This window comes from Engystomops pustulosus, chromosome 9 (assembly GCF_040894005.1).
Source record: "Engystomops pustulosus chromosome 9, aEngPut4.maternal, whole genome shotgun sequence".
NCBI lineage: Eukaryota > Metazoa > Chordata > Amphibia > Anura > Leptodactylidae > Engystomops > Engystomops pustulosus.
Genome location: NC_092419.1, coordinates 10,987,565 through 11,013,576, shown reverse-complemented (window position 1 = coordinate 11,013,576; position 26,012 = coordinate 10,987,565). Strand labels below are relative to the sequence as shown.

General features: G+C 43.4%; 1 protein-coding gene across 1 annotated transcript; it reads right to left on the bottom strand.

The window, feature by feature from the left end:
* Positions 1-19,560: 19,560 nt before the first annotated feature.
* Positions 19,561-23,360, bottom strand: LOC140077520 (uncharacterized). The gene is made up of 11 exons (XM_072124765.1): positions 23,279-23,360; positions 22,820-22,867; positions 22,432-22,492; positions 21,908-22,155; positions 21,460-21,623; positions 21,072-21,352; positions 20,836-20,898; positions 20,601-20,739; positions 20,294-20,485; positions 20,041-20,169; positions 19,561-19,898 (listed from the first exon to the last, which is right to left on the bottom strand). The coding sequence occupies exons 1-11, from the start codon at positions 23,358-23,360 to the stop codon at positions 19,893-19,895; spliced, it is 1,413 nt and encodes a 470-aa protein (XP_071980866.1). The 3' UTR covers positions 19,561-19,892.
* Between the last annotated feature and the right edge of the window lie 2,652 nt (positions 23,361-26,012).

Here is a 26,012-nt window from a genome sequence, read left to right as displayed (position 1 = left end):
AGAAAACACTGATATTATAGTGCCTACAGTTTATTATAGCCCAGAGAGGGGGAAAAAACGCAGTCAGTTTTCTGTTTGAAAGGTTATAATAAACGCCCTCCACTATTTTTAGGTGTCAGGTCCTACTTTACAGCAGGTGACTGTGTCCCCCCTTCTTTCTGAAGATCATGCTGTCTTATGCAAGATACTCAACTCGCCTTTTGGATAGTGCCCCTTGTATATATAATTATGTACTGGTAATTGGTTTTGCAAAAAATACTACATAGTATAATTGTTATACAGCTTGTTGTAACATATTCTGCATTACCAGAGTAATACAATGGTTCTAAAAGAATTTTCACTCTGAAAGCAGCGCCGTACATGTTTACAGGTAGCATGTGGTATTGCTGCTAAGTTTTATTTGATAAAGCAGCTTAAGAAAAACTTTCTACAAATGTCCCTCAGCATTCTATGGGAATAAAAGTTTGTATGGAGGTGAATGAAGCAGTGGTAAAGTATGCACACTACCCACCTCTGTTTTCTTGATCACTAGGGCTCCTAAAAGACAGTCCAACCCCCCTCCCCCCATCCTGCGACCAGACACATATCCACAATCCTGTAAATATAGCATTTAGTGAGGTAAATAGAGGGAATATGTCCATAGTGGGAAAATGTCTAAATTTAGGTTGTCTATTTTAATTTTCTCGTTAGAGGAAATCCTGCAATCAACAGTAATCTAGCAAACCTATCAGAGAAATAAATCCTTACATTGCACCCTAAGAAAATAATGGACTTTGGGCACAGGAGACTTTTTCTGTAGTCAGCATCTGAATAATAGGAAAAGTAAAAATTAGGTTTTCATCTTTAATCTTTTTTATTCCCTGCAATAGATTAGGCATACAATTTAAGGCAAAGAAAAAATGTAATAATGAATAAAAAATAAAAAAAAAGATAGAAATAAATATTTCAAATATTAACCTAAAAATTATTGACCCAGAACATTCAGTCAATGTTCAGTGAATGCAACATCCATACAGCATGTGCGGGGTTGTTGGTTCACCCTCGTTAGAATATTATTATAGGGCCCAAGTCGTAATTAGGGAGATCCCAGACTCCCGTCTTATACAGAGACACCTACTAGCTGTCACTGAGGGTGGGGTGGGGGGGGGTATACATATTCATACAATGCAAATCTTATTGTTCATCCCTGGGAAGTTTGCATCCACCTCCTCCACATAGAGAGTGCAGATATTGTCATATTGATCCCATTTTCAGCATTTTGGGATTTCTCAATGACATTTCCATCCATAAAACCATTTCCTGTCCCGGCGATGGAATATTGTGCATCAATAGTCATCAATGTATGATTCACATATGTGCAGAGACTTCTAGACTATTAGTGTATCCACTGTGACATGACCCTGCCTCCCATATGGTGGGTTCCTCCAAGCCCACCAACACAAAGAACGAAGGGGAAAGACATGCAGAGCCCAATGCCCCCCTCCTGGACCACTGACTGGCAGCAAATGATGGATCACTTGGTTGGGCCTCTGTGTCAAGAGGGGATGACCTCTCAGCACCCAGCTCTCCAGAGGCCAAATCTCTCCCAGTGACAGCCGGCATGCCAGCCACACAGAGCTGTCCTGATGAGGACCCGAGGACTTCAATTAAATGGCTCAGAATGAAAGATCCATCAAATGGGGAGGAGAAAGGACCGGCAACTGGATCACGCTGATGTGGACGACAGGTCAAGATTGATGAGGGGTGGTAGGGGGTGGCTGATAAAAGTACAATATGTTTCCCTCAGAGATGCAGCAAAAAAAAGAAAAAAAAACCCTAATCACAACACAGGCCTACAACTAATATACAAAGAAACGAAGCCATGAAACTCTATATTTATCCAAATTTCAGGCAAAAGACGGCCGTCCTGTGCAGAGGAGAAGTAGACTGGAAAACCAACAGTCTGCCGAGTCCACAGAGTATATTAGACCGTATGAGAAAGTCTGGAGCTAAAAGTCATCCTATACTAAAAATAATACACATTCCACATAATGGACACCATACTGTAGATTATATGAATATTACACGTATGACTATATGAATGTATGAGGCGACAGGACAAGAGCATCTATACAGACGTGGCAATGAAAAGGTATAACACACAATACAGAATTTATTAAGTGTTGGCGCCACAATATTGGTGCTTTTCCGACACTTTTCCTTTTTTGGGCACTCGATTTGGGTGCTGCTTGGGAAATCAACACTTTAACTGTGCATCTAGTTTTCTGACATGCTTTTTGGCGCAATATATATTTAGTGCACACTTCGGGTTTGCAAAGGTTACTTTTTTGGTGCACAATTTGTGCTATATTTTTCACTAGGATGTTAGATTGGGGTTAATTTGGGTTACCGTAAATAAGATTGGGGTAAGTCTGAAAATCAAGTGTTTGAGGCTTGGTGGATGAGGTAACATGTATGTGGGGCTTTGTATTTGACATCATGTATGAGGCGCTGTGTATCTTAAGATGCTGTATAAGATGAGGCGCTGCACACGAGATGCTGAGTATGAGATGTTGTGTATGAAGTGCTGTGTATGAAGCGCTGCGTATCATGAGATGCTGTATAAGATGAGGCGCTGCACACGAGATGCTGAGTATGAGATGTTGTGTATGAAGTGCTGTGTATGAAGCGCTGCGTATCATGAGATGCTGTATAAGATGAGGCGCTGCACACGAGATGCTGAGTATGAGATGTTGTGTATGAAGTGCTGTGTATGAAGCGCTGCGTATCATGAGATGCTGTATAAGATGAGGCGCTGCACACGAGATGCTGAGTATGAGATGTTGTGTATGAAGTGCTGTGTATGAAGCGCTGCGTATCATGAGATGCTGAATAAGAGGAGGCGCTGCACACGAGATGCTGTGAATTAGGCGCAGTGATGGAGTGCTGTGTATCATAAGATGCTGTATACGATGGGGCTCTGCACACTAGATACTGTGTATGAGATGCTGTATACGATGGGGCTCTGCACACTAGATACTGTGTATGAGATGCTGTATACGATGGGGATCTGCACACTAGATACTGTGTATGAGATGCTGTATACGATGGGGATCTGCACACTAGATACTATGTATGAGATGCTGTATACGATGGGGATCTGCACACTAGATACTATGTATGAGATGCTGTATACGATGGGGCTCTGCACACTAGATACTGTGTATGAGATGCTGTATACGATGGGGAACTGCACACTAGATACTATGTATGAGATGCTGTATACGATGGGGATCTGCATGCTAGATACTATGTATGAGATGCTGTATACGATGGGGATCTGCACACTAGATACTATGTATGAGATGCTGTATACGATGGGGCTCTGCACACTAGATACTGTGTATGAGATGCTGTATACGATGGGGCTCTGCACACTAGATACTGTGTATGAGATGCTGTATACGATGGGGATCTGCACACTAGATACTATGTATGAGATGCTGTATACGATGGGGCTCTGCACACTAGATACTGTGTATGAGATGCTGTATACGATGGGGCTCTGCACGCTAGATACTATGTATGAAATGCTGTATACGATGGGGCTCTGCACGCTAGATACTATGTATGAGATGCTGTATACGATGGGGATCTGCACACTAGATACTATGTATGAGATGCTGTATACGATGGGGCTCTGCACACTAGATACTGTGTATGAGATGCTGTATACAATGGGGCGCTGCACACTTGATACTGTGTATGAGATGCTGTATACGATGGGGCTCTGCACACTAGATACTGTGTATGAGATGCTGTATACGATGGGGCTCTGCACACTAGATACTGTGTATGAGATGCTGTATACGATGGGGCTCTGCACACTAGATGCTGTGTATGAGATGCTGTATACGATGGGGATCTGCACACTAGATACTATGTATGAGATGCTGTATACGATGGGGCTCTGCACGCTAGATACTATGTATGAGATGCTGTATACGATGGGGCTCTGCACGCTAGATACTATGTATGAGATGCTGTATATGAAGTGCTGTGTATGAGACAAGGTGTGAATACTATACCAATGATTGCGGCTTTTAAATGCAGCAAAGTAGTGGGCAATGATCTGCAGCCTTAGCTCCTTGGATAGCTCATTGGCTGCCGGATGGGCCTGTAGCAGACGACAAGCTGCTGTTTATAGCACCCTGCAGACAGTCAATGAATAGCAGCCATAAAACTGCCTGTATCTGCTGATAGATGATTGTGGGCAATCTCTGGGAAACCACAGATATGCCATTGGCAATGGAGCAATCACCACATACATATTGGCCCTATATTAACAGGTGAATGAAATTCCTTATGACCCCATCATATACATGCACACTTGGCATGACTGAGCATGCATGTGTTTTCACATGAAAAATCTAATTCTACATTCAGATTCTTCCGATATCTGTTAGATAGGTGAACTGGGCCTGTTGAAGTCAAAGTATTTGGCTGACATTGAACTAATGTGTATGGACAGTTTTAGGGCTCTTTCACATTGGCGTTGTTTATCACATCCGTGGTTCCGTGATTTTCATCGGTGATTTTCATACATTCAAATAATATTTTCATTCAATGACAGCAAGCAAAGGTAATGAACAAATTATATATGATTTAGGTCTATGTTTCGCAGGTTGACACAGTGATCTTTGGGTATCGAGTAAATTGCTGGCATAAAACCTTAAATTTTCCCCCTAGCAGGTTAATGGGGGGGGGCATAAAGCTGCCCTATACCTCTCTGTGAATTGGCGATGACTTTGCCAAGAAATACAGTGAGTCCGGGAAAGAAGGGATTTCGACATGTTCCAATACAAATAGGGACCGTGTCTGTCAGTGTCATGCCATAGGGTAACTGTATAATAATAACTGGTTCCATGTGAATATCAAAGGAGAATCTCCCAGTGGGTGCCAAGGCATGGAAAATGTATGTATAGTGGTGGCCTATGGCTTAAGCCCCCCACAGGGCCCTTGATAGTCATGAGGTCACCACAAATGGAAAGGGGCTGCTACAGTTCTGGTCGTGGGCCAAATACAAATTACAAGTGATGTCAAATACAGCCGCCTATTGTTGTGAGGAGAAAAGAACCTGAGATCTGTGAAAAAGGCCAAAGTGTCACCAGGCCCCTGTGTTTGGGGGTCCATGCTACTGTATATAGCACATAAACAGTCCTATAAGTAACTACAACATACACGCTGGTGGCACAACAATGTCCTCACACTAGGCCACAGTTTCTACTTTACCACCATGTGCCACGTATAATAATGGGGCCTTCACATGTGGCAGAGGAGCCTTTGTGTCAGGTTAGACACCGAGGCCCAAATGTGACATCTGAGCTCCCACTTATGACAAAAACATTACAAATGACAGAAAAGTTGTCTATTAATAATAATCGAAAATAAAAGCAGCAATATACAGGCAGTCCCCGGGTTACATACAAGGTAGGGTCTGTAGGTTTGTTCTTAAGTTGAATTTGTATGTAAGTCGGAATTGTATACTTTATAATTGTAGCCCCCAGCCAGAATTTTTTGGGTCTCTGTCACAATTGTATTTTAAAAATGTTGGGTTGTCATAAGAACCAGGATTAACACTAAAGCTTCATTACAGACACCTGTGATAACTGTTACAGCTGATCATTGTAGCCTAGGACTAAAGTACAGTAAATTTCCAAAATCCAGAGGTCCGTTTGTAACTAGGGGTCGTCTTTAAGTCGGTGGTGTTCTTAAGTAGGGGACCGCCTGTAATTGGTGGCTGATGGATGAGTCAAAAGTCTCAGGACTCTAAACATGAAAGGGAAAATGACATATCTGTAATAAGGGGTGAGTAAGGGGTGGTATAAGCTATGTCCGGAAGATGGCTGCCATCTTGACAGCCGCCATGTTGGATCAAGGGCAAGTCACTTTAAAGTTCATGAACCACAAAAGATATTGAAGATCTGATAGCTCTGATTAGCAGAATTTCTGAGACAATACTGGTCTGTTATATATGTTACAATACCACATTGTCACTAGAAAAACTTGCCCTTCATCCAATATGGCTTTCAAAATGGCTGCCATGTTCCAGGCATTGCCTAAAAATAGTTCCCCTCATACATTACTTGCTGGAATATCAGATATGTAATTTCCCTTTTATTTGTGAAATCAAAGGGTGTTCTTGGACTTTTGACTTACCACATATATATATATATATATATATATATATATATATATATATATATGGCATATGGTATATATATGTTAGAGATGAACAAATAACTAACTCATCTTCATGTTTTGTAAGATTTGATTCAAGTCCAAGCATTTGTTGCCTTAATTGTCTGGAAAATTGGTATAGAACCCACTCTAGTCCTCTAAAATACAGGTTTTTGAATTTTATAAAAAAAATCTTCTTTCATAATTTTTTTTACTAATATTTTAATATTCTGGAAGGGAAACTTAATGGATGTGGTGCACACAGACAATAATGGAAACCATCAAAAGTGCATTGAAATAAATGGATATTTAACGGATATGTTAGACTTCTGTCATTGGGCCACATTTATTAAAGTGTTTGCGCTAATTTTTGCACTGAAAAAATGTGCAAACTGCTTGCACAATTAGGTGTATGTGACAAAATTGTCCAACGCGCCACAAAATTGTGCACGTTCCAGAGCAGAGTCGGACCATGCGCCAAATTTATTACTGCAACTCGACAGAATTGTGTTGCATGCCTTTTGTTAAAGGTGCACCAAGAAAAAGTATGGTGCACCCTTCCCGAGCAGTGCAGGGGGATCCATATTAATGAAGATCGTGCGCCACTTTTGATGAATCTGCGCCATCCACAGGGAAACTACACAGAGGTCACAGGGGGAGATTTATCATGGGTTTCTAAGGTAAAACTGTTCTAGTTGCCCATAGAAACCAATCAGAGCTCAGCTTTCATTTTATAAACAGCTGTGTAAAAATGAAAGCTGAGCTCTGATTGGTTGCCGGTTCTTCTCTAAGAGACTTATGATAAATCTCCCTCATAGTGCAGATAAACGTTGGTCCATTGCGTGTACAAAATTCATCTAAAGCAAATCAGAAAGTATTCAGATTCGTTGCTTGAAATTAAACCGATTCGTACTTAACTCAACAATTAGTATGGACACACACCTATGTGTACTCTTTCTTAACCCCAGGACCACAATTGTAATTTGACATACACACCCAATCTTGATCACCTCACAGTATGGAACATATTGTCCCAAATAGGTCTGAATTTATAAATTTGAGGCGAAAAAAAAAAATTCCCCATCAATCTCAATTCCCTGTAAAAAAAAACTCCCGTCAGGTAATCAGAAATGACTGGCATTCTTCACAATTTAACCCCCTGTGTTTGGGTTTAATTGACATGCACAGGCCTCTTTGCAGGGCGGCCATTTTGTAGAAGGTCAGGTGGAGGTCACAGAGAGAGGACACCTCAGCAGGAGCTCCATACTGGAGCCTTAGTCCTTTCAAGCAGCTGTTTGTTGTAAGGGCCCACAAACAAGTCCCACATGACTTCTGCTGCAAACCATTGTAATGATGGCAGCTGGCCTCAAAGGGGGTTCTCTGATCAACCGAGTGGAACAAAGACCCCCCTCCCTCTTACATCTTCCCTCCGCATCCCGCACTACACGGCCTCTTACCTGCCAAGTTTCACTCTTATTTTAATCCACTTATTGAAGTGTTTCTTCATAGATCTTATTATACACTGGGCATCCATTGTCTCCAGTATATATGTATGTATATATATATATATATATATATATATATATATATATATACACAGACATGAGTCACATTAATGCAGTACACAGGCAGTGCCCGGGTTACGTACAAGATTCTGTAGGTTTGTTCTTAAGTTGAATTTGTATGTAAGTCGGAACTGTATACTTAATCATTGTAACCCCACCCCAATTTTTTTTTGGTCTCTGTGACAATTGGATTGTGAAAATGTTGGGTTGTCATAAGAACCAGGATTAACAATAAATCTTAATTACAGACGCCTGTGATAACTGTTACAGCTGATAATTGTAGCCTAGGACTAAAGTACAGGAAATTAGCAACATCCAAAAGTCCGTTTGTAACTAGGGGTCGTCTGTAAGTCGGGTGTTCTTAAGTAGGGGACCGCCTGTGATATCAAACATAAAATATCAAATAACATTAAATAATTAAAAATAAAACAATAAAACACCACTGAGTTCATTGACATCTCTCCATATTAGTTGCTTTAGATGACGCCATATTTGTATGTATGGTGGTGAAGCAACTTAAGCCCCGCCCTCCGTATATCCCTTTCCCGCTAAACCACAACCTTTAGGCATAATAGCATCACAAAATATAAAAAATTGGGCAAAAGGCAATAATTCCTATATAATTGCCTATAATTCCAGAATTCTCTCCCAAATTATGTTCTCCTAGGCTATGGCCAACAGCACTAGGACAATACCGATTCCATTCCAATTCATTTTTTAAGATATACATTTTAGATCTAAAATTATTTTTAGTTACAGGAGCTTATATAACCAGCACATAATATTTTTCCTTTCAACGTAACGTAAGAATAATACTCCCCCTATGTGCAGGGTTATGCTGCTATCATGCGCAGTTGTCAATACAACAGCACCCCTTGTGGTCACCGACGGCAGCTACATGCAAATATTGATTCAAAGATGGTTTTTACCAAGGAAAACTACATTAACATGAAGTCTATAATATACAGTGACCTAAATCCACTGGCCTAAATACAACTTTTGCGCTGTGGCCGTACCCCTAGGGGGCCATAAGTAAGAACTGGAACAGACAAAGCTGTCATATTCTTCCTTATATGTGGAGGTGACCAAATGCATTGATGTAACTCTCGGGTCCCAAAGCAAATCCTGTAGAAGGGCCGAAATTTACGACGTGCCATGTACAAAACTTATATATCAGAGGGGCCTTATAGTAGCACCCCCTAGTGGTCACATGATCATGAAACATTTCCGATAGGAAAATTACATTGTGACAATGAATGTACATCGCTGCGGAATATGTTTCCTCTACATGGAAGCTATGGGTGCTATGTTATAGTCAGTCTCCCTCCATTGCCCCCCTCTATCTCCAGACCACAGGTGTCCAAAATAAAACCCAGACTCCCGACAAAGAAGAACATATGGAGGACAGGCGTCTTCCCTGCTGCAGAGCTCAGCCATATATTACTGAGATAATGCAGCATAAAACATCCAAAACAAATCCGTACATGAAAATCCTCCATCGCCCATATGTTTTAACTGAAGGAGCGAAGGCACCTGGGGCTGCTCCTCAAGGCCGCGCTGATGGGTCAAATTCTGCAGAATCAAAATATAAGAGGGAAGGGGGGATCATATAGACTATGGTGATATGTTTAGTGTTATAGCTTTTTCCGATTTGTAAGATCTTTGCTTGCTGTCAGTGAATGGAAACATTTCATATCTATTGGTTACAAATCTGTTCATGAAGGTCTTAGAGGATGAAGGTCCAGGCTCTGACACCCTAATGAGACCCCACTTTGGGGTCTCCAGGAATCAGACTCCTGTTGCTCAGTTATGGGAATTTGGGGAGCGCTCAGTTCCTAGCGGAGCAGAAGACCTCCCAAGGCCAGGAGAGACTTGTTCATCATCATTTCTCGAGCAGTTTTACATGATTTATAGTAATTGCCGTCTGCAATAATATCACAAATCAGAGGCGGAGGTAGCAATGTATAATTTAGGGACAAGTCAATCATATTAAGAATCCTGAATAATGATCCGAGGAGCTGGGGGAAGGGGGGGGGGTTCATCACCTGACAGACATCAGTGCAAGTGACTTCTAAAAGTTAGGTGTCAGCAGATTGCTGTGGTCGTGGATGTGAGATAAAGAGTGAAAAGAGTCCACGCAAAAGTATATTTTCAAGCAAGGATAATGGGGGCCTATACCGTATCCTCGAGGGTCTTAAGTAGGAAAAAAAGAAACCTTAAAGGGGTCGTCCACTTTGGACTGTGCCTGTTTGTTGCAAGGATTCCCAATGCAGAACTGTTCAGTTTCTCTGCAGCGCCCCCACAGGAAAAATAAAGTATTGCATAGTAAGAAGTTTCTGGTCCTCCAAGGTCCTGAATCGGGAACTGACCTCTAATAGCATTGAATTATGTCACATAAATTGAGATTTGCCAAAATTAGTTGCATAACCCTCATCTCCCAACTCCAAATCACTGATATAAACAGCGTATGACTATATCTGCAAAGAACCCAATTCTTTGAGGCAGAGTTTGCTGTTGATTCTGGAGTTACGGAGTCGTAGTTAGATTTTGGATCCGGCGTTGGCCTCGTGCATGCGGAGAGACAGAATTCCTCCTGTGACTCCAGCTCTGGGTGTCAGAGTTTGCAGCATGGAGAATCACAGAGCAGAGTCTGCTTATTTAATCGTGACTGTGATCCGCAATTTTATCATTCCAATGGATTTATTAAACATAAACAAGTCGTAAAGCAGAGGCCAGTTACGTCTCAAACACTGTGACAGCTTGGAATGACCCCCTTCATGAATCCGGGCTGCAGCAATACTGTCTCTTGCAGTCCTAGCGAGACATAAGAGCGCCCTCCAGAGGTCATATGTTGCCCTCCTTGTGTAGTCAAATGTAGCCCTATTCAGTTCTATGGGCCTCATCCTCATCTACAATGAGCAGACACTGCCATCTGCTGGTTGGACTGGTGCACTACTGTAAATTTTGATATGCAGGCAGTCCCCGGGTTACATACAAGATAGGTTCTGTAGGTTTGTTCTTAACCCCTTTGTGTCTATGCCATTTTAGACCTTTAGGGCCAGGCCTGATTTTTAAAATTTGCCCTGTGTCATTATAGGTGGTAATAACTTTGTGACGCTTTAACTTAACCAGGGGATTTTGAGATTGTTTTTTCGTCACACATTGTATTTCAAAGTAATAGAAACATTTTGATGAAATCTTTTGCGTTTAGTTATGAAAAAAATTGAAATTTGCCAAAAATTTCTTAAAATTATTCATTTTCAAAGTTCAAAATTTTCTGCTTTTCAGCCAGATAGTCATAGCACCCAAGTAACTTCATAACTAACATTTCCGGAATGTCTGCTTTATATTGGCATAGGGTTTTATGCCTCCTCTCTCTTTTCTGGGTTGTTAGGAGGTTCAGAATTTTGGGTGCAATTTTTCTCATTTTTATGAAAATCGCCAAAACCCTTATTTAGAGGCTCCTTCTCAGCTATAACGGACTTTGAGACACCCCATAAATCACGCCTTTTTAGAAACTACACCCCTCAATGTGTAAAAAATCAACTTTAAGAAGTATGTTAACCCTTTAGATACTTCACATGGGTTAAAACAATATGGAGGTGTGATTTACAAGCTGTAATTTTTTTAAGACAATATATTAATTTTTGCCAAAAATTAAACAGTTACAAAGTATTAAATGACAAAAAACTCCACAAAGTTTGATACCCAATTTCTCCCGAGTCAGAGGATGCCCCATATGTGGTGGTGACTTTATTCTATGGGTCATCACGATTACGGCGATACCCCATTTATATGGCTTTTTTATGGTTAACGTGTTTTGCAGAATATAGAACTCATTTTGTGAGAAATTAGCTTCTTTTTGTATCGCCATGTAACAATGGGCAGAACATTTATATTTTTTTGTTTACAGAGCTGGTTAAGAGCTTATTTTTTGCGGGACAAGATGTACTTTTTCTTGGTATCATGTCGGGGTAAATGTTACTTTTTGATTACTTTTTATGCACTTTTTATGAGGTCAGAAGTTTTTTTGTGTGTTTTTTTAACGCCGTTCACCGTACGGGTTCAGTGACAATTTTATTTTATTGTGTGGTTTGTAACGGATGTTGTGATGCCCAATATGTTGTGGTTTTTTTGGTGATTTTCACTTTTTTATGTTTTATTGGATTATTGCATGGGATGGGACTTCAAGAGACTTTTATTCTTTTTTACTAATTTTTTTTTTATTGCACTTTTTTTTTAAAACTTTTTTTTGCTGTTTTATTTTGTCCCAGGGTGGGACATGAACAAGGGATCATTTGATCACTTGTTCATTGTAATATACTGCAATACTAATGTATTGCAGCATATTACACAGTCAGCCTATGCATTCTGCTTACAGCACGATCCTAACAGGCTTCTAGTGAAGGCAACCCTGCGGTCCTTATCGGGCTTCATGCACGGAGGGTGCCGCTCGTCGCGGTGATTCACCGTAGACGCTGTGGTCCCAATGACCGCGGCGTCTATAGGGTTAAACAGCGGGGATCGCGATAGTCGCGATCCCGGCTGTTACTGCGGGATCCCGGCTACCGCGTACCACCGGGATCCCGCGGCGAACGCACGGGCTCAGCTTCTGAGCCCGGGCGATCGCCATGACGTGATACTACGTTAAGGTGCAGGAACAACCCGCATCCTATGACGTAGTATCACGTCAAGGTGCAGAAAGGGGTTAAAGGGCATTTAGGGGCTCCAGACGCATTTGCATATAGTCTTTCATCCTGATGGTAGATGCCCTTAAAATTAAATTTTTATGTATATTTTAGAATTGTAACTCCGGACAAATTTTTCTTGCTCTCTGTGACAATTGGATTTTAAAAATGTTGGATTGTCATAAACCAGGATTAACAATAAATCTTCATTACAGACACCTGTGATAACTGTAATAGCTGTTTTTTGTAGCCTAAGGGCGCGTTCACACCTTGCGCTTTGGGTGCGTTTTCATTATTGCGTTTTAAAACGCATTACAACAGCTGAGGAGAGGTGATTTGCCTAATTACATTACTGTTAACATTTGGGTTTACAAAACGCATTGTAAACGCGATGTTAATGCATGAGTTAACAATGCGTTAACCCACGTGTTTTGTTAACACATGCGTTAACATAGCGTTAACAAATGTAAATAGTAATGTAATTAGGCAAATCAACCTCTCCTCAGCTGTTGTAATGTTTTTTTAAAACGCAATGAAAATGCAACCAAAGCGCGAAGTGTGCACGCGTCCTCAGGCTAAGGTTACATTCACACTGCCGCATTGGGGGACATATATACGGCCGATATACGTCCCCCATAGAAGGCAATGGGTGCACGGCGCCCTACGGGAGCGGTACGGTGCAGCACACGTGCGTCACTGTACCACTCCGTACCCCGTGAAAAGATAGACCATGTCCTATCTTCTCACGGCATATATATCGCTTTGGAGAGGGGCGGAGGTGAGCAGCGCTGCCGTGCTACTGTATGAGGGGCAACGTCAGTGGGCATGTAGCCTAAAGCACATTAAATTACCAACAGCCAGAGGTCCGTTTGTAACTAGGGGTCGTCTGTAAGTCGGGTGTTCTTAAGTAGGGGACCGCCTGTAATAGCTTTGGTGCTTCCTATGTTAATTTCACATTAGTCCTTCTGTTCCCTTGTAATTTTATATTTGTAATAAGTAATTTTAATAATAAGTAATGTAATATGTAATTTTCTTCACATTTCGGCTGAACTAATAAAGTTCCTGGAGAATAAGGCATAGGGCACCTGTATTACATACGACCTATTTTTATAAGCTACCTACCTACTAAGTTTCTAACCTAATATATACCATAGGCATCCTCTAAGTTTAAAGGGGTTGTCCATTCTTAGCAAGGTCCTGTCCACAGTTCAGTGTTCCAGCCCTTTAAAGTGCAACAGGGGTACAAGTGACCGCGGTTCTTGTGATTTGCGGGGGTCCCAGTTCAAGCACAAAGGGGGCCAACGGAAAGGGCCTAACTTGCTATGACCAGAAAGAAAGAAGGGACAGATAGTCAAGAGTGACCATGGCCTAACCATATATAGGAACAATCCACATCACATGACCACAAAGCTGTCAAGATGAAGACCACCTCAATGACAAGTGACCATATAATCAGATGCTCCCTGATAGGTTTGTAGTGAGATTATAAGAACTCATGAAGGTTCTGTGCAAATCATTGTTATTATTCTATAAGAAAAAGTCCACAACATCTCTATATATTCAGTTAATCAATACATTCAGAGTGGCACATGGGTTCTAGTGTGCAAGCCAAAACACTCCCAGCTGTGTTCATGAACGACGTTAGCCGGCTCCCCTCGGTGAGCCGATGGCTTACTTAACCCCGCCCCTAAACAGTTCACCACGCCCCCATTAATCCGATACAATCGGATTAAAAGTGGATTGGTGTGGGGTGATTGACTGGCCTGCAGATCCCTACTATATATTTAATAGGGAGCTATTAAGGAGCCAGAAGAGCGGCTCTTCTTAGTGAGCGGAGCCTAATGATCCAGCTCACTAAGAAGAGCCGGATTTCCCATCACTACACTAAAGGTCTGTAACGACCTCCCTGAAACACATTGGTCATTACTAGAGGTCTCAATGAGGTCAGTATAGACCTTTATTTTAAATAACTTGGAAGAAATATGGACCCAGTCAGGGCGGGCACCGGCACTGGGCATACTTGGGCAAGTGCTGGGGCCCAGAGCTTCTGGGGGGGGAGGGGGGGGGGGCCTACATAAGGCTGCATATAAGGGGTTTATATAAAATAACCACTAGGGGGATGTTTAGAATGATAAACCAGGGAATGTTTTAGGGAACAGGAGACTGTTTTAGTTCCTGTATTTTTAAAGCCGCCACTTCTGTCACCCAAGGGCCTACTGAAACCTGGAGCCGACCCTGGACACAGTCCTATGAAAATCCACATATTCATAGCTCCCAACCGTCCCGATTTTGCCAGGAAAGTCCCGTTTTTCTTACCTCTGCCCCACGTCACGGGCAGCTATGAGATTGTCACGGATTTTCCCCCCAGGTCCTGCTGTGTCCCGGCGCCTGAACTCACAGTACAGAATGGCTTCTACAGACATCGGGAGGGAATCCTTTTCAGAGAAGTGTCGGGCTTAGTGGAGAGCAGGGACCACATCATCAGCTTCAGATCAGCATCTGTCCATATATGGTCACTGCATCTCCTAGGGTTCCCCAGAGCAGACATCGGGCAGGGAATCCTTTTCAGAGAAGTGTCGGGCTTAGCGGAGAGAGCAGGGACCACGTCATCAGCTTCAGATCAGCATCTGTCCATATATGGTCTCCAGGGCTTCCCCAGACACAAGCTTTTTATTTAATTACATAAAGTTTTGGCCAGGCTGAGATTCAAACCTGGGACCCTCTGCACTGCAGACAGGAGCTTAACTAACTAAGCTATAAGCCCAGTGATACAGAGCTGAGGATTCTGGTAACTAAGAAGTGTTATCTGCCATTTACACTGTGACACAGACTAATGCACTGATGTATAGAGAGGGATCTTCTCAGAGATTATTTATGTTAATTATTGAAACTATTATTATAAATTTTATTATTTATATTATTATGGAGACGATTATTAATAATAGTAAAAATAATAATAATAATAATGATAATAATAATCATCTCCATAATAATAGTCTCAATAATTACAATAATCTCTAAGAAGATCCCTCTCTATATACCAAGGCATTAAATCTGTGTCACAGTGTAACAGTAGTCATAGTTCTTAGTTACCAAAATTCTACACCTTGCTAATCACCAAGGTTACAGCTCAGTTGGTTGGGGCACTGTGACATTATTGTACATGGGCTCTGCAGGTTCTAGGTTCAAATCCCATAGAGGATACTTTTTTTTTTATTGAGATGATTTTTATTATTATAATATGGCTAAAATTTGGGGCGTGGCCAGGGAGTGATTGGGGGTGTGGCTTAGGGGGATCGCCGCGTGCCGCCATTTTGTCCCTCTTTCCCTTTCACAAATGTTGGGAGGTATGCATATTTGTTAGGAAACCCTTCTGAACCCTATATATGCCCTTATGTGACTTTTTTAGTTCAACTGCTTCTGCATTGAAGGGATTCCTATAGGTCAATCCTATAATATGTAATAGGAGTGAGTTGCCATCTCACCTTGTGCCACAAGATCAGTAAAATTAAGACACCTTTAAAAATGTCTTTATGGTAAAGCTGGAGGGCATTGCAGTACCTAAATGTGTCCAGGAGGGGGAGACATACCTCAGCCTTGGTGAGACAGTAGCAGCAGATCAGCGCAGGCTCCTCCTCCTCTTCAGCCCGGGAAACAGAATGAGGAGTGAGGCGGCTGACAGGATGGAGCCTCCAGCAGGAGGAGGACAGGAGCTGCTCACACAGAGGTCCTGCCAGGTGGCTTTTGGACACTAAACCAACTATAGGTACTTGTGGTTTAGTGTCCCATATGACTGAGTCTGTGGCCACATAAATACTCTGTGTGAAGCGCTCATTAGTGATGTGTCATTCGCAAACAACAAGAGCCGGCTCCCCTCAGTGAGCTGATGGCTCACTTAACATCGGCCCTAACCGGATCCCCACGCCACTTTCAATAGGGTTAAAAGTGGAGTGGTGTGGGGTACATATGTGGCCGGGGACAGAGGCCGGTATATATGTGGTCACGTACAGAGGCCAGTATATATGGCCACAGACAGAGGCTATTATGTATGTGGCCACGGACAGAGGCCAGTATATATGTGGTCACGTACAGAGGTCAGTATATATGTGGCCGGGAACAGAGGCCAGTATATATGTGGCCACGGATAGAGGTCAGTATGTATGTGGCCACAGACAGAGGCCAGTATATATATGTGGCCTGGGACAGACGCCAGTATATTTGTGGTCACGTACAGAGGCCAGTATATATGTGGCCGGGGACAGAGGCCGGTATATATGTGGCCACAGATAGAGGGCAGTATGTATGTGGCCAGGGACAGAGGCCAGTATATATGTGGTCACGTACAGAGGCCAGTATATATGTGGCCACGGATAGAGGGCAGTATGTATGTGGCCACGGACAGAGACCAGTATATATGTGGCCACAGACAGAGGCCAGTATATATGTGGTCACGTACAGAGGCCAGTATATATGTGGTCACGTACAGAGGCCAGTATATATGTGGTCACGTACAGAGGCCAGTATATATGTGGTCACGTACAGAGGCCAGTATATATGTGGTCACGTACAGAGGCCAGTATATATGTGGTCACGTACAGAGGCCAGTATATATGTGGTCCGGACAGAGGCCAGTATGTATGTGGCCACGGACAGAGGCCACTATATATGTGGCAACGGACAGAGGCCAGTATGTATGTGGTCCGAACAGAGGCCTGTATATATGTGGCCACAGACTGAGGCCAGTATATATGTGGCCACGGACAAAGGCCAGTATGTATGTGGCCACAGACAGATATTATATGCATGATCCCAAATTCAACATGTTCCCACAATCTTCACCCTAACAACAGCCACTTTGCCCTACAGACCCCCTGCCAAATTGGATTCCCCAATCCTTCATTATGCCCCTTCTCTGTATTTAGCACATATGAGTTAGGCGTTTAACCTCGTAACGGAAAATAGCGCCCAAAGTTGAAAATGCCACTTTTTTGCAACATATAAAAAAGTGATCAAAAGGCTGTGCAGTCCTCAAAATAATAGCATTATAAACGTCAGCACATCTATGAAAAAGTTAGTGCCAAAAAAGTTCGTACCAGAAATTCCCAGGGATTCTACCCTAACAATGGCAAAATGATAATTTTTTTTTTTGCACAGGAGGTTTTCATTTTTTGTCTATCTATCTGAAAACATGATAAAACCTGTATAAATTTGATATCCCAAATTTCGCACCGACCCAAAGAATATAAGAGACTTGTCGTTTGGGGCGCACAGTGAAAGCCGTGAAAACCAATACCACAAGAAATTTGGTGCAAAAGCGTGTTTTCATGGATTTTACTACATTTGGAATTTTTTATCGCTTCCCAATGCAATTTGTTACGCAGAAAACAAGCCCTCGCATAGCTTTTTTTTACTTTCCTGAAAAATTAAAAAAGTTATAGATTTTTGAAGGTGGGGAGTAAAAAATGGAAACGCAAAAACAAAAAAAGGGGTTAAGAAGGCAATATTTGGTCCATGAGCAGGAGAACTTCTCATAGTCCCTAATCCCTGCATCTACTCAGGACTGACTGCTGTTACTGTATGGGGGTAATGTTAATCAGTATATAGCGGTTATGTTCCTCACTGATTGGTGGTATTACGGTACTCATCACTATATTCGCTCCTAGTATAGCAATACAGGCGGTCCCCTACTTAAGAACACTTGACTTACATACGACCCCTAGTTACAAACGGACCTCTGAATATTGGTAATTTATTGTACTTTAGTCCTAGGCTACAATGATCAGCTGTGACAGTTATCACAGGTGTCTGTAATGAAGCTTTAGTGTTAATATTGATTCTTATGACAACCCAAAAGTTTTAAAATCCAATTGTCACAGAGACCAAAAAAGTTCTGGCTGGGATTACAATGATAAAATATACAGTTCCAACTTACATACAAACTCAACTTAAGAACAAACCTACAGACCCTATCTTGTATGTAACCCGGGGACTGCCTGTATTATTGTTAATATTGGCCTTTCTATAGCGGCCTTTATGAACTCATCACTGTTTTAGAGGGAATGTGCTTAAATGTGACCCAACAAATTGTATATGTCCCGTGTCAGGTTCCTCTAATCTGTAGCAGGATAGCCCTTTTTAGGGCTTATTCTTTAGTCCTCCAAATTTTTAATGGCCTTTATATGCAAATTTACTACAGAGGCTACTGGGGAGCTGAGTAGCCAGAGTTGAGGCTACACGTCGTGGCTACTACAGGCCCCAGTAGCGATCTTGCGATCCGCGTTCCAATACATATTTAGCGTGAAGCTACGAGCAGCTGCACACACTCGTCCACAAAGCCGGGTTCTGCGCATGCCTAGAGCGCAAGCCGGGCAGCTGCACAGTCTCGGCTCCGAAGCCGGAGCTCGTGCGCATGCGCAGAACGCAGCTTCGTGGACCAGTGCTGAAGATGTATTGGTAGGCAGATTGCAAGAGGCTACTGGGGCGTGGTGTAGCCGTGCAGTGTAGTCCATTTAATGTAGAAATCGTTGGCTCTTGGTATAAAGGAGTTTAGGAACTTCGATATTTGGCAGAGAATCTGCCTATAATGGTCACTTCTTGTGCTCAGTTGTTAGAGTAGTACTTGGTGCAATGGATGTAATGCATTTCCTGCAATACAAATAATCCTGCTGCAAATCCTAACCTGCCAAATTCTGTTGATTGGACTCAGTCTGTCACCTACAATGCTTTGTGACCTTCTAGTGATTTTGGCCAACCTACTATATTCCTTTTTTTAAGGAAGCAGACAATGGGATTTTAGGAATTTGTTACATATGTTGAATGACTAAAGTTTCCTGAGAATGGAAAGGAGGAAACTTTTTTGAGCACCATGTTGCTGGTCGCCGTCCATTCTACCCTGTTCATCTTCCCGATTCCCGCTTTCAGAAAAAGACACATCCACGAATACCCCACCCACATACTTCCTTCCCCCATCCTGAACCCCTAGCCAGATCCCTCCCAGGTAAAATATCTGGGTGTAACTCATAATAAAAGTACATGATAAGTTCTGTATATTGAAATAATTAAGACAAAGCCTCATTATATGTTTGCAATGTATAGATAGATTTAGATCTTTATTCGTCACCGTGTAGTAGATGAGCTTTCTAGGTGTTACATAGCAAGTGTGGTTGAGCGATGTTCTTCAGTGTCAACCTTGTAATGACTTGCTATGTTTATCCAGAGGAAGGCGAAAAACCCATGAGGACTATGGAGTGTTTTGTCCTCATATTAGGGGAAAAAATTCCTTCCTGACCCCAAATATGGCGATCGGATAACATCCCTGGATAATTGGTGCTCAAATCTATATGGATGGTATGTGGTGGGAATCGGTGAGAAAGTCATAAATCGGTAGAGAATAAACGGTCCTGGACGCTTCTGGTGGCTGTTACACCTGTAAGGAGAGAAATATACACGTCTAAGTATCATCTCTGCACATATATAATGTATATATCTATAAGGGGGGAAAGAATAACAGGGCTGTATGTCTATAACTGCACTAATATCACTATGATATCTCCGAGTGTTATACTTACAGAGAACCATGGGAATGGTGGCTGGGTCTTCCCGGACTCCACATCATCCCAGTCAATAGAGATAAAGAACGGGTGGGATCTGGTGGCAGATGTTATTGGCAGTCGGTCACTTGGAGATTTGCGCAGGAGCTAGAAAATAAGAGAGGTAATTAGACATATGATGTATGATTAATGCAATAGGTGATACTCCAACGTCTATGAGCAGTTCTCATAATCCCCCAACTATCCTTCTCCATCTTCTCCTACTACTTACCCCTTCTATGAAGCTGACGGCGTCAGGGCACATCCCAGGAGGGAAAACAGGGACCTTCTTCACCAGTGACAGGAAATATTCCATCACTGAGCCTTCGCTGTAGAAGGGTTTTTCTCCTACGCACATCATGAACAGGATGACGCCAAAGGAAAAAGAATCCACCTGATGGTTGTACCGCTTCCCGCCCAGAACCTGGAAGAACATCAGTCAGGAGATAAGAGAATATTCTGGGAAGGGTATTACACACACAATTATATGGGGACTGGTCATTGAACAACTGTCTGCATGTGGATTCTATGTTCCTTACCTCTGGGGCAGCGTAACCAGTCGTGCCGAAGAAGCCTGTTGTTGTGTCCTCCCTAGACACATTGATGGCTGCACAGCTGTAGTCGGCGATTTTGATGTGTCCGATGTCATCTAGGAGGATGTTGTTCGGCTTCAGGTCTCTGCAGAAAGAAGAAACAGATAATTCATAGAGAGAACATTCTACAATTTATATATGAGAAGAGAAAGAGTCCCGGGAGATGAGTGCACGTTCTTACCGATGGATGACGCCATGATCGTGAAGGTACTGCAGTCCGCAGAACATCTCAGCCGCAAACCGCCTGTGGAGTAGAAAGTAGAGGATGGATCAGTGGTTACATACACCTCACATAAGATAATGACATGTGACCCATTCCTGTCTCTGGGTGTCATTGTCCATCGCTCTAGGACTAGAATGTTCCCACAGCAGATTTTTAGGATCCTGAATGATTCTCGTCTAGTATAAGAAATGTACCTTGTTGTCTGGATTGTAAACAGCTGAGATTCCTCCATCCGGCTATGCAGGGTTCCTCCGGGCATATAGTCCATTGCCAGCATATAATTATAGATGTTCTCTAGAAAGCCCCTCAAAGACATGAGGAAGCGGCTTCCAGCACCAATATTCAGGACTTCCAGTTCTATAAAGGCCCTTTTCTGGACCTCCAGTTCTGTACCCAGGCTTTCCTTCATCTTCCTCTTAGACAGGGCCTTCACCGCCAGAAGTTCTTTACTGGCTGGATCTGATACCAGTACAACCTGGAGGAGAGGCAATATAGATCAGAACAAGAATTTTGAGGGGAAAACAAGATTTTTTTTAATGAAAATGTGTGATGACAGGAAGTAATAACTTTTTGGCCACTTACCGTTCCAAACGCCCCCTCGCCAAGAGTCTTTTCAGTTTGGAGGTTGTGGATATCAACAGGATTTTTGATGTTGACTTCTATTGGGGGCAAAGTGCAGGAACTGGCACGGCCAAGAACCTCTGCCGGCTCGGCTGCAGTGTCAGGGGGTGGCTGGAAGCTTTTATCTGGAAAGAGAAAATATGGTTCACAAATCGGCAACAAGTTAAAACACAAAGCGTAAAGGACAAGATTGTAACTATCATTGCCACTGGGCCCCTCTACCCCATAACCAGCTGTATCTGAAGAGATTAGTGAGTAGAGGGCGGGTTCTGTATTCCAAAAAGCTACAAGTGGCGGTATGTATACCCGGGGTCAGGGTATTAGATACTATATATACCCGGGGTCAGGGGTATCGGCTATTGTATACACCCTAGGTCAGGGGTTTTACTCACTGATAGGTAAGTGTTACCTGGCTTCTCTACAACAACTTCCGTAAGCTCGCCGTACTCCGTAGGCTTCAGACACGGGGGTTTCTCTACAACGACTTCCTTAAGGTCGCCGTCCTCCGTAGGCTTTATACACGGGGGTTTCTCTACAACGACTTCTTTAAGGTCGCCGTCCTCCGTAGGCTTCATACACGGGGGTTTCTCTACAACGACTTCCTTAAGGTCGCCGTCCTCCGTAGGCTTCAGACGAATATGTCGGAGGTATTTGTAGCTGAAATGAAAAAGTAGGCATTAAATAAAAGCTTTTATAGGGGGAAACCTCGGGCCTCCCCCACCTGATGCGTGACTATGGAGGATAGAGGCAGATAAGGACCCGGGCCTGGTGTGATTTCTTGGAGCTCACTTTGTGGATTTTATTAGTAATTAGAGAACCTGAGGTTGTGTGAACAGGGGCAGAACTCGACGCTCTGTATTATGGGGACATTATGAATCTACATAACTTATGTGTTTGTTATAAAATATTCGGTAGAATATTTAGGATACTCACCAAATCAATATCATGGCTAGTAGGACAACATAAACTAGTGCCAGGACGGTGCATCCAACGACTGGGAAGAAAGAGACAAGATGGCGGATGAGACGTCATGTGAAAGCTTCACACGTAGATCTTACACATCACTATGGACCCTCTATGGTTGGCATGGTGATAGAACACATTGGGGGAGATCTATGACACCTTCTAAATGTGAAACTCTCTGTGTTACCCATAGCAACCAATCACAGGGTACATTTCATTTATAAGGACTTCTCTATTGCTACATTGCTATGGGCAGTAAAGACGGTTCCATAAATTGGACCCCCCTTCCCCCCATTGCTTTGGGTCCAGATGTCTACAAGCAGAGTCCGCTATGGACTTATAAAGGGGCGACACTCACTTATTTCCTTCTGGCTGGGGGGTCCCAGGGTGGTCATCGAGGGGGTCACTGCAGAAGAGAATAATAGACAATGGTTAGACTCTACATGATAGAAGATGCATCTTATACCCAACATGGCGGAGACACAGGAGACACCACCGATAGCCCCTCCCGCTTGTCCAGTACTGTCAGTATATAGCAGATCCTTCTCCTTCTGTGAGCGAGACATATGGGCAGCACAAATCTCTCCCCTGTACTAACAGTGTAAAATAAAGAAGCTCTGCAGCGGCTGTGGAACAGATCTATATTATACACACTGAAGCTGCTGCAGAACCTCTCCCTAAGATGGAGCATCACATGTCAATCAGCGGCTGAGAAGGAACCTACTATAAAAGTTACATATAAAAAAAAAATATTCCCAATGATTAACCCTTTGTAAAAGACACCCCCTGCCAATTTTACACAGTAAACGTCCATTACCAGGTGATCTTTTGGGGAGGACCCTCCCCTCCACACCTGTGACGGTCAGTAAGAGCAGGAGCAGCAATCTCCAAAGCTTCATCGTCGCTGTCTAACAGACAACTGAACTGCCCCAGCACGTTCCCTCCTTATATAGGGCAGCAAGGGCATTGTGATGTCATCCCCATTGTGATGTCATCGTTTTATGCAAATTAGGTGTCTTGTGGGTGGAGCCTGAGTGCATGTTGAGTATATAGTGAGTAATAAAAGGATGTTAATAAAGATACTTTACAGCCCCCCCTAAAAATGGCTATGCTGACCGCTTATCATTATTATCATGATTGGTATATATCGATCACCATTAAAGGGTTTTCCCCATGAAAAAAAAGTCCTCAAATTTTAATCCCCCAGTGATGTTTACACAATAAACATAATTTTTCATCCCTAACTTTACAATTTTACTCTTCATTATTGCTGTTTTAGCTCCTACCACTAAGTGATGATCAGCGTAAGATTCCAGAGTGTGAGCGGGGACTCTCTGAGCAGACACTTCATCATTCCTATGTGCTATGAGATGCTGTGAGCTGACAATGTGCTTGGATTATGAGGGTACAGGTTTATCTACACTTTTATTTAGCTTCTAAACATTCTACTAGTAACGGACACAAAGAAAAAGAGAAATAAGACAGATTAGGGATGAGAAATGATGAGATCCGTGAGATGGATATAAAACACAATGGGGCTTATTTACTAAGGGCTTGCGGATGGGCACCAAGGGCACCTTGGCTGCACAAGGTGTTAGTTTTGCCCTGGGACAGCACGCACAGGTTGTATTTGTGCGCTCTTTTTGTTTACTTTATTGTTAATGTTATTATTTTGGCATGCATGTGCAACACCCTCGCCGATGCAAGGCAGAGCTGTGTTTGCAAATACGTCCCACCATGTAGCTTGCAGCCTGTGTAGGGTCTGATTAGCCTCACAGCATGTCACTACATCACACTAGATAACACAGATGAACTCTGCAGTGGTAGATCCTGCCTGGTAAGGCAGGAGTTAATTGCTTTATGTGATGTAAAATGTGTCATCCAATCACAAGTATTATCCTAATGTATTGTAAGCTGGGATGTAATTGGAGGAGTAACCACCACATGACCAAGAGCTGAGAAAAAGTGACGGTTGGAGATTTCCAACAGTCAGTTCAGTCAGAGAAGTGAGTCTGACAGGATTCAGTCAGAAAGACTAGCCAGTCAGACCAAGCAGTGAGTTAGACAGAGAGAGGAAAGGGGTATCATCCTACCTTCAAGGGTGATACCTGAAGCACTCCAGGACAAGCTGAAGCTTCCTATTAGGACACAGCTACCTCCCAGCCTGCCCTCTGCATCCAGGCTAGCGATCTACCTCCTGTGGCTCCCTCCAACTGCAACTCAGTACTCCACCATTTTGTTAAGGCACGTTGCTGCGGTTCCTGTTGGTTCCAATAAAGAACTGTAAGTTGTTTTTGTTCAACCTCTGCCTCCGTCTGGTCCCTGCTACTACAGCTGCCATCATCACAGGCACCCTGTCCACCACACAGAGACTAATACTCTAGACACCAAAGGGTTGTCCCAGGGAGATCCGCTATAGCAGCCTCTCCCTCATCATTTCTTGCCAACACCACCCTGCTGGAGACCTGCCAGGCTGTAGGACAGCCCTGCGGTTCCCCCATACCAAGCACCGTGACACTAGCGTGCATAGGCCGCAACCGCCAGCCACTCAGGTACTGCGGGCCCCGGCTGACTCCAGGCCCCGAGAAAAGGCTAGGCCTCGGTGGGGGATGTTGCAAGTGGCGTCACGAACACAGGATCATTACTTCTGTGCCTTATTCTGGCACTAGAGACTATCCTTTATTGAAAAACTACTGTGCTGCCTAACCCTGCTACCATTCGGGTATAGGCCCAAGTGATTTTGTGCTATATTTCACATTGACTTTATTACTGCTGTCAAGCGCTGTCAAGCATTGCTCCAGCAATCAGGGGGTTAATCCCTGCCAAAGAACTTTGTCAGCTCTGCTACATCCGGCGCTGCTGCGCCTGAAGCATTTACCTCAGAGACGTGTGGCGCAGCAAGCATTTCCAGCCCGCCAAATCCTCACTGGCGGGAACTCCAGAGTCGTCACTAGGCTCCGCCCCCTGCGCGAGTGTCGCGAAGTACCATGGAGGAGGAGCTGGAGCGCGTGTGGCCGGCCGGCAACGAAGAGGGTTAATCGGCCATCTTGGATTTCGGCGCAGGCTGCGCCTGAAGCCTGCCAGCAGCAGGTCCTGCGACTGGAGAACACCGCTGAGCATCACCGAGCCCCTGCTGCCTGCCGGACATCGGGAACGGAGTCCTTCATGCACCGGAGCTGTCCTGTCATCGCAGCTGATCCTGAGTGAGTACCTCTGGGGGAAGTTAAAGGGGGGTAGAGATTGTTTCCAACACTAGGTTATTGGCTCACCTCCCAGGGAATAGTGACTGTGTCTTAAAGTGCCCACGTCCCATTCTAGCCATCGCCCATAGCAACGGACATTGTGTAACCCTGCAGACTTCCCTCAGCTAGGCCAGTCATGTCCGCCAAGGACGAAGATACGGGACTGGAGCAAGTCCCGTCCCCTGGTCCCTCCTCAGGGTACCGGAGCATGTTAAGTCCTCCAGAGAGTCCCTTCAGCCCTGCTACAGCTAGTGTCCCTGGGACCCCCACCATGATGCCTCTGACTATGCCCTACTATCCGGGGGCCCC